The sequence below is a fragment of the Haplochromis burtoni genome, unplaced genomic scaffold, assembly GCF_018398535.1.
Source record: "Haplochromis burtoni strain Fernald_Lab_line unplaced genomic scaffold, NCSU_Asbu1 Contig_94, whole genome shotgun sequence".
NCBI lineage: Eukaryota > Metazoa > Chordata > Actinopteri > Cichliformes > Cichlidae > Haplochromis > Haplochromis burtoni.
Window position 1 is genome coordinate 45,370 of NW_024582455.1, and position 9,590 is coordinate 54,959.

General features: G+C 41.0%; 2 protein-coding genes across 2 annotated transcripts in view; both read right to left on the minus strand.

Annotated features, from left to right (window-relative positions):
• kcne4 (potassium voltage-gated channel, Isk-related family, member 4) lies at positions 1-1,869 on the minus strand (the record flags this gene model as incomplete). Its single annotated transcript, XM_005926643.3, is given in 2 exon segments — positions 1-1,227; positions 1,775-1,869. Coding segments are annotated over 2 exon segments (588 nt in total). The 5' UTR covers positions 1,798-1,869.
• A 104-nt stretch (positions 1,870-1,973) lies between these two features.
• Positions 1,974-9,590, minus strand: part of LOC102299161 (acyl-CoA synthetase long chain family member 3) — a 54,062-nt gene continuing 46,445 nt past the window's right edge. The window contains exons 13-15 of the mRNA XM_005926641.3: positions 9,213-9,327; positions 6,955-7,112; positions 1,974-6,863 (exon numbers count right to left, since the gene is read on the minus strand). Coding sequence (XP_005926703.1) covers positions 6,706-6,863; positions 6,955-7,112; positions 9,213-9,327 — 431 coding nt within the window. The 3' untranslated portion in view covers positions 1,974-6,705. The remainder of the gene's footprint in view (positions 6,864-6,954; positions 7,113-9,212; positions 9,328-9,590) is intronic.

The window sequence follows — 9,590 nt, forward strand, 5'->3', positions numbered from 1 at the left end:
CTTAAGGTTGGGTGGGCCAGAAAGAAGCCAGGTTCAGTTTCAGACAAAATATTTTCCCCACAAGAAAAGTCATCTGTCTTCCACTCATCCCCCTGCAGCAGGGTGAGTCATCAGCCCAAACCAGTGCAGTGGAGCTCAGTGTGGCGTCAGAAGAGAGGGTGGGGAGCTCCAGCAGGGAGGCGTCACCACAAAGTGAAGAAAAAAAAATCATGAATATACAGTAAAATCATAGAATATATGAGCAAATACTCTGATTTACTTGTATTGAGGATATCTGAGTTTGACATGAACAGAATTCACCACTTGGAAGTTCTTCCAACATATAGCATGTAAAATGACATCTGAATCTCAGCTTGTAGTTTTAAATAAAAGCAGATATACATTTAAATATGTGGCCTAATGTGGTGTCTGTGTGTGGGTTCATGCTGCCGCTGGGCACTCACTCATAGCCGTGACACCCTCTAAGTGGTCTGAGAGCAAAATCTAAAACATTTCACACTCAGACTTCTTTGACAGTTCCCAGTCCCTTACTCATATCATGAATAATGGTGGCTTGGGAAGTTGATGTTGGGCTGTTTAAGGCTCCTCTGATAGTAAGACGTCAGAGGACATCCTGATCTTCTCTCATGGTGATGTTTCTTCTCTTTTGGAATGGGGGAGGTTCAGCCTGAATCATCCCCGCTGTTCTCGGTTCCTGGCTTCGCGCTCTCCTCCGGTCCCTCCGCCGGTCCCTCCGCCGTGCCGCTGTCGGACTCCTCTTCTATGGTGAGGCGCGTGTCCGCGGAGGAGCACAGGGAACTGATGCTGCTCTGCTCCGTGCATAACACGCACGCCAGCGCGCTTTCATAATGAAGATTCCCAAAGTGGCCGCCGTGGTTGTTGTAGAAAGGCAGGGACACCTGCATCGAGCGCAGTCCCGAGGCCGCAGCGGGGCAGCTCAGGCTGTGCTTCTTTGGCAGTGCACCCCACTCCCGCTGTTCCTCCTCGTGCACCAGGCGCGTGAATATGTTCACCCTTCTTTTCTCCCTCCTCTTGGAGCGAAAGTAGCCTAGCATTATAGCACAGAGGAAGACTCCGTAGAAAGACATGACTATCAGTATGTAGAGGTACGCGTTCCCGTCGCTTTTGTCTTCTCCGGTGCTCTGCGCGTGCAGGACGAGGCGTTTTGGTGAAGCTGTGGAGTTTTCCGAGTGCTCCATTTTTAAGTGCAACTTTTGTATAGGGGACCTAAAAAAAAAAAAGATTTCCATCCATAAATATAAGACTTTCTGTACACTTGACGCACGCCATACGCGCGTGTTTTACGCACAAGGCAAAGTTTCTAAAGAGTGCCCCCCCCATAAATAGTTTTTAAAATTTTACAAAATTTCACGAGTTTATCTCCTTCTTTAACATATGTAACTGTTAAAAAAATTCTATCTATCCTTTTCTCTCTTTTATTTTTTTTTAACTCCAGTGTCCTGGGGCAAGAGGCGAGGTACCGATACAGGTCGCCAGTCTGAACCGTTGCCAACACTGAGAGACTGATAATCAATCACAGCTATAGGCGATTTAGAAAACGCTAATTGCTACCCTCTTCTATTCATGCACTGATTGCTTAAAATATAGTTTTGAGGGTTTTTTGTTTGTTTGCTTTCAACATTTTGCTCATTTACTATATTTTAATTTAAGTCTTTGTGCATTTCCCTAAAGTTGAGCAAAAGTTACCAGCAGTCAAAAACAGATTTAGTCTCAAACTAAACATTAAGAAAAGTGTCAGGATTTGTAAACTCACCAAACTGAAGTGCGGTGTCTCATGTGGACCTTTTTACCACTTGTGTCTTCTTGCAGCTCTTCTGGAGTTTGGCAGAACTACTAAAAGTTAGAAGTTATTTATACCCTTTCCCTGGAGCGTCATCGTGAGTCACATGACGGGGACTGATTGTAAGATGAGCCCTCTGTATATGGAACCCTTGAGGGAGAATCTTGTGTTTAAAAAAAATGAAGTAAAGTACATCTTTTGAATCTCCAGCAGAAGTATCAGTGTAACAATAAAATAATCACAAAATCCATCCCAAATAAAAGTGTATCAGTGCTGTTAGCATGGCAGTCTTACAATCAGAAGTATTTTAGTGTCCTAGCTGTTAAAGGAGCCACTAACTGATTTCAATCTAGTGGTTCACCTCATGGAACTCATGGAAGTTCTGCTGCAGACTTTGTTCTGTTCTTCTGTTGTTGTTCTAGCATAATTTCCACCTGTTGGACCTGGTTTAAAATGAGATAACCAGAGAGGCTGAGAAGGAAAACCATTTTAGCCGATGATAGAGGGTTGAAATGTAAATGCACTTCAGAAGACCAACACATTTTCTGTCTGTTGTTTTAGATATCAAATGTTCTCTTCAAAATCCAGGAGTAACCTTAAACATATATGTAAATAAATAAAAAGTTAATACTCAAGTGCAGTAACAGTTTTTATGTAGCAGAAGAAGACTATAAGTATAAAATATCAGTGTATTAGCAAAGCACTATTTTTACACCTTCAGCAGTTATTGCGGTATGCAGCAATAGAACTGTTAGTTTGGAGTTTTGTATTTGATCATTTTGATAGTGTAACTCTAATACTGACTGGCTCTTTGGTCTCTTCTTTGGTCTCCACCAGCCACTTAAAGGAAATAGCTCTACTTTATGTATCATGTATGAAAGAGAGCCAAGAGCATTAGGTTATTATGAGCTGTTATAAGGCAGAGAAGCGCTGCAGATTCATGTGAGATTCCCAAGTTATTTAAAAGCTTCAGTCTCTGGGGTTGAAAATTAAAGGTTTTGCTAAAATGCCAAAAATTGCAGTTTTTCAAGTGGCCACTTGAGGCCAGCTCTAAAAGCACGTTAATCTGCACAGAACGTGATGTTCAAATGGGCAACTTTATATGAGAAATAACCATGATTATGGCATGGAGCAAAGACTAGTTTTGAGTTCTACAGATATTTTAACCATTTCATAACAACTGCTGGTAAAACACAGAACAATGGTACAGTTGAAAAACACCTTAGTTCTTCAACACAGCCTGAACTAACTTCAGCTTTCTGTAATTTATTTGAGTAATCAGCAGGAATAGTGTCAAGGCTTCTTGACAGACATCTTGATCCCAAGAGGATCCCACACTGGTTCAGTGATGCTGAGGTCCGGGCTCTGAGGAGGGCTGTACCGGCTGATAGTGTTCCACTCTGGGCTTTGGTATGCTTTTATTGCATTGGCAGTTTGGGATCATTCCCATGCTGAAGCCGTTGCCAGTCACTGAGTCACTCTTCCACTGACATCATTTCTAAAAAGATTTCAGCGCAGATTTATCACACTAAAGAGGCAGGTGCTCTCAGGCCCATTGTCAGATACTTGATGGATTTTTTCTATTGATAACATAACTTTCAGATACTTTTTACATTTTTTTTTAGACCTGTCACTTCATTTGTCCTCACTTTAACGGTTTTCTCAAACTTTTTCAGGACACACTGCACACCATGTAGCAATGTGTCAGATTTTTTTTTAGCTAACAGATCTGGAAATTACCTTATTGGTGCGAGGTACAAGGACTGAACTGAAAATGATTGAAAAGCTGCCAATGTCCAATGAAAAAATTTGAAAGACCCTCAGAAAGCTGGGGAACTTTTGCTCAAGACCTTTTTTTTTTTTTAAGTAAATTCTAAGCACATCTGGCAAAACATGAAGAAATGGAGGGAGACTCTTTCGCACAGTAGAGTTCATTCTGCTTAACTCCCTTTCTGTAAAATTCTATTAAAATTACTATGTTCAAGGTAACAAAAATAAATAGGGCTCAGATAAAAGGCCTGACCCTCCAGAAAGCAAAGCTAACATAGATGTTAAAGATCATGAAGGTCCCCTTGCAGTTTTATCTTCCATGTGATGTGACTGACCTGCTGACTGTTTGTGTCATTTAATTTCAAGGGCGCCTTCATTTGTTTTAAAAACGTGGCATCCAAAGGAGATTTCACCAGACACAGCCAAGGATCAGTTTGCAAACACTCCAAAGTGACTCCTCAAAAATCCAATGACTGCTGAGCATTAATGGTTGAATTGAATTTAGTTCCAATTAACCATTAGCATTATTGAATCAGTGGAGGCTGATTTCACTCTGTAGCTGACGTTCAGGCACAAATAAATGTCATCATTTCTCTGTTGTCTGGTGACACAGGCATCACCCCCACACCCAGTAAGGCTAATGTGCTCATTACAAAAGAATGATAGTGTTAATACTTTCAATTTAATTAGTCAGACTTGGTGACCATAGCGGAAATAAAACGCACTTACAAGGAGACCAAAATAAACCTTTATTTACTTCATTGGAGAAGGCAAATTATGAATAAATAATTTTCATCACTAGGCTGGGTGATGTGTTACAGTGTTCAAACAGGCAAGCCAGTGAATCACAAATATTCATGTAGGTGGGCGTACAGCACATGCAGGAGGTAGTGTGGCTCACTGCCCCGTGTGCCCTTTTCACCAAATGCAATCATGGAAGACTTTGTTATATAATAATAAAAGAAGGAATAATAAAAATGACATATTCTTACACTTGCAACCTCGGTATAGAAAGACAACAACAGACAACAAAGCCCTACATAAAAGGTTTGGTCTAGTTCTCTAACGTGATTTTGGAATAAAGGTGGGAAGACACATGATGCCTCAACTAGTTCCCGTTCTAGCACACACTTTAAATTGCACCTGACAGGTTGATTATTTAGCAGGCTACTCAAGGTCCAGTGGCCCTGAGCTGCAAAATACACACAAAAACAAACACTTCACTTTAGGGAAAAGGTAGGCACAGTCTTTTAAGATTTTGAATGCTGGGTCCAAAGTCTCTCGCTAAATGTTGGTACTGTTCTTGTGTAAAATATAAACTGAGGGAATGAAAGAGGAGCCCTGAGGAGCCTAAGGGAATACTTTAACAAAGATATTCAAATGATGTACACGATATAGGCAAAGTAGAGGACCACATACACACCATGAAGCTCACAGTTTTTGTGCTGATGTTAATGCCACAGAAGGCTTAGGTTCCTGTCCTGCCTAAATGCTTCCACTCTGTAGTAATACCACACACAGCTGATTCTGGAATAACTCGGCTGAACTCTTCAGAATGGCCCATTTTCCCACAGATGCTTGTAAAAGCAGACTGCGTGGCTAGGTGCTTGATTTTATCCAACTGTGCCAATGGGACAGAAAACATGTGAATTAAAACATGTAGAGGTGTTGCCCAAAATTATACAAGGCAACTTTTCTAAGAGTAGAATAGAAAAAAACCTAAAACAGCCCTACACTATCACTTCTGTTTCCATAAAGGGAAATATTGTGTTTGCACAACAGAGCCATCGCATCATCAGATTAGCTCACGTGTATCTGGCGCATTCATCCAGTTGTGTCATTCACCAAGGCAGGTTCTCACTGCAGCAAAGGAGTGCAGCGAGTTACAAACCTGGTTTTTGATCATATAACTTCAGTTTAAACACAGCCGACACATTTGCTTCAGTGATGGAAATGTGTGAATAAGGAGGAACATCCGATCAGCCAAGATTGACAAAAAAGGCAAAAGGCTGTGAGGGTTGTGTACGTGAAGCTACACACTTGGCCATTGAAAAGACAACACGTATGACACAACTTTAAAGAGAATGACTGCAAGGTAGACAAAGTCAGACTTCCATAAATGTGCTTGTTCTCCAGCCCACACACACACACACACACTGATAAAGTTTTATTTAGATCCTCTCTGTAATCAACTGCCTTACTGGAGCAGATGCAATCTATTTTCATATTGCATTATGATTTATCAATACTACAATGATTACACAGTCATTTCATCTGTAATACAAGGAGTACCCACTGAAAAGTGTACTGTATCACTGTAGGGAATGTCTAAACATGCACTTTTGTTTCTTTTTCTTCAGTGTTTTAAAAGACCTATTAGTCACAATTTGGTAATTTTCTGAAACTAGAATCATTGTTGAAACATAAAAATCATCAGATCACATAACAGGATTTATCTTTGATTACCAACCTGTTTCATTGCACTCAAATGACTTTGTGCTTTTAGTTTCATAGTGTGCTGATGGGAGAGACGCCCCACGAGCGTGGGAGTCACAGTCTGACTGTGGGAGGGAGGCAAAATAAACCACTGACAGAACACTAAACAAGTTAAAGACAAGAAAAGAAAATTAACTGTCTCCTGACCTGCAGGAAATTAGAAATTTGAAGTTAAAGTTTTAGAAGAAGATCAAAATGAACTGATTTCGACACATAATTCGAGACAGGTGAGTAAAAGGCACCGAGGCTACAAGCGACCTGAGCTTCTGCTGTGGCAACTCAGACAAGAGTTCAACAGACAACACCAGCTTACGCATGCTCTGTTTCATAACTCACATCTGGAACAATAAAGTCCTCTGGAATAGGGTCACACACCTGGATGGAAAAAAAGGGCACAAGGGATGTTTTCTTACAAAGACCTTCTCAGCCCGTCTTTTGCAACAAATTCAAGTAAAATCTGCTTCCTCTGTAAAACTGGTTTATCTGTGTTTCTGTGAGGTCCTTGAAACCACAAGATTTAGCACAGATTTATGTTGCTGTGGCTCTTTCACTGCAGACTAAAGGATGGGAGTTGGGGGTGTGGGAGTGTTTCAGAGTTAAGTATTGTTCTGGTCTCAGGTCTGTGCTGGTCCTGGCTGTCATTTTCCACCGTACATTCTCTCTATGTCATCCTGGTAATGTGTTTTCAGCTCCTTGCGTTTGAGCTTGAACGCATCAGTCACTAATCCTGTCTCAGGTGTCCACGGTTCTGGGCTCAGCCGGATCTTGCGGGGGATCTCAAAGCGTTCTAGCTGGGCTACAAAGGAAGAAGAAACATGAACTTGGTAAAACCTAGCTTGTGTCTGCAGCTCTGAGATGAAGCTTAACCCCTTCTCTGACTTTCTCACCTGCCAGTGCGGCCTCAGTAATGACCCTGAGGACGAGCTCCTCCACGGCTTTGCTGTTGCACAGCTCCTCCCATGACCCTCGGATACCGTACTGGTCAACCAGAGCCAACAGGTGCTTCTGATTGGGCACCACAAAGCCAATCACGTACGTCTCGTCACTGCAGAGCAGGAAGACGAGTCAAAGAGAAAGAAAAACAGAACAATTATTAGCTTAAACTGGTCTTCAGGATGTGGACGCTGGGCCGAATAAGGTAATGGAGCACCAGAGTGAGCAATCTTTGCAATCTTTTCGTCAGTGAGTGGCATATTTAGCCTTGTAAGGAGATGGAAAAACTACATGCTTGAGAGAGTGTGAACAGATTGCATGCTTCAAATCGCTTGACAAACAGCTGCACTGTGACCCAGAACTGAATAAATATTTCAGGCTGCAGAAACAGATCCAGGTTCTGAATCAGAAAAACAAAATGTTTTTGTGAATCTGTGGAAACACACAGAGCAGGAGGGCCTGCCACTTTTAGGGTACAAAATGAAGGTTTTTATTCCTACCGAATAATGAAAAACAGATTTGTTGTTATCTGAGCTTAATTCACTCTGCCTGTTTGTTATCTCATGCAGGGCAGATACATGGAGCTTAATCAGAAAAATATTGCACCGCAGATCACCAGACAACCAAAACTTTAATAAATGGTCCATTCATCTTCTTCTGCTTGTCATTTGCTAGTTATTCGTCCATCACATAGCTAACACAGATACTCATGCTCACCCTTATACCTTACAACCAATTTAGAGCCTTTAGGCCACAGATGTGGGCCTGTGGGTGTCCTGTGGACTGCAGCTTCAGCAGAATGGATTTTTTTTTTGGCACATCTGCTGTTAATGAATAAGACTGAGACATGGTAACAACTTTGGCTATTTTTTGTGTTCCCTCAAGCCATTCCTGAGCAAATTGCATCCTGCTGGGTGGGACTGCTGTCATTGGGGAGTGCCTTTGGCATGAAGGGTTTGCTTTGACAGCCTCAGTTTGTTAAGGTGGGTCGATATGTCAAAGTAACATTCATACAGATGAGGACACAATTATTACCCACCAATTAAATTTAAAGTTTTTGTCAGAATTTAGTGTTGTTGTTGTTTTTTAAACAGAGCGAAACATTTTTAATGTAACATTTCTTAGCATACCAGTTTTCTTTATAACATGTCAATCATTTCTGTTTGCACACAATAACAGACTCATTTAAGAAAAAACAAAAATGACCAGTTATTATTAAATTAGTATCAATAAAGTTATTATTATTATTATTAGTGCCCTGAACCCTTTTTTGAACCACAGAACAAACTAGTGCTGTGCAATGATGTGCTTAAACTTTTAATGCTAAAAGAAAAAACTTCTGCAGAAAGACAGACTGAAACATGCTAAGGAAACCTGCATACTAGAAGCACGTCCTTTGGTCAGATGAAGTGAAAGTAAAGCTCTTTGGCCACAGAGATGCTGCTTATATTTAGAGAAAGAAGGGAGAGGCGTACAAATCTGGAGGGGCTTGAGAGATTCTCCAAAGAAGAATGGGCTGGGATTGTTCAGGACACGAGTTTGACTTACTGAAAACTACAACAAAAGACTGCAGGCTATTATATAGCATAAAGAACACATAATTAACTATTAGCGTCAATAATTTTGACCTTGGTAGTTTTTGTAAAATAATTTTGCTTGTAAGCACACAAAATAAAACCAGGATGTTTGGAAAGGCTGCGTAAGAAATTCCTTGTTCTTCTAACTGGAACTTGGGAAATACTCTTTTAAAAAAAGAAACTTTCATAGAGGAACTAATAATTCTGTCCTCATCTGTATCTGTGCCAGAGGGTCCTGAGAGTGGTTGTTCTTGATGATGTGAGTTGGGCTGTGAGCTGGAAAGCTGCGGCTGACTGAGGGTGTTTATAGCAGCAACTGGAGTTAATGAAAAGATGCTGTTGTTGTTAGTGTGTGTAGCTGGGAGTTGCAAAGCTTCAGCCAAGCAGTGTGTAAACAGCAACCGTGCGAGTTAATAAAAAGTCAATGCTGAAAAGCATGAAAATGTCATTAGGTCTGCCGTGGTATGTTCACAATTATAGATTATGGAAAGAAGCTAATGCGAGAGGTCTATTTTATAATTAAAAGTCAAACCAATACGACGATCTAAAAGAACAGGATCCACAGAGATAATAAAGGTTTCAGTGGATCTGTAAACTACTCTTATGAATATTTCACTGCCCCACTCCTCACACACCTGTTGGCATAGGCACAGATGTTATCGATCAGAGGGCAGTTCTTCAGCATGGCCTCCACCTTTCCCAGGGAAACGTACTCTCCTGCCTGCAGCTTCACCAAGTCTTTCTTACGATCTGGAAACACAGCAAAGGGAGCAGCCTGTAAAAAGTGTGTATGTCCATGCATATATGTGGATATATCTTAAAAAGAAAGGAGGAAGTGAGATAGAAGGATGCATTTTCTACTCAGCTGTGTGCATCTGAACAAAATGAACATCTTGCATCTGAACATCTTGATAAAAGAGGAAAGTTGGGGGCTGGCTCACTAAAGTAAACAGAAACGTGAAATCATACTACACTCAACAAAAATATAAACGCAACACTTTTGTTACTGCTCC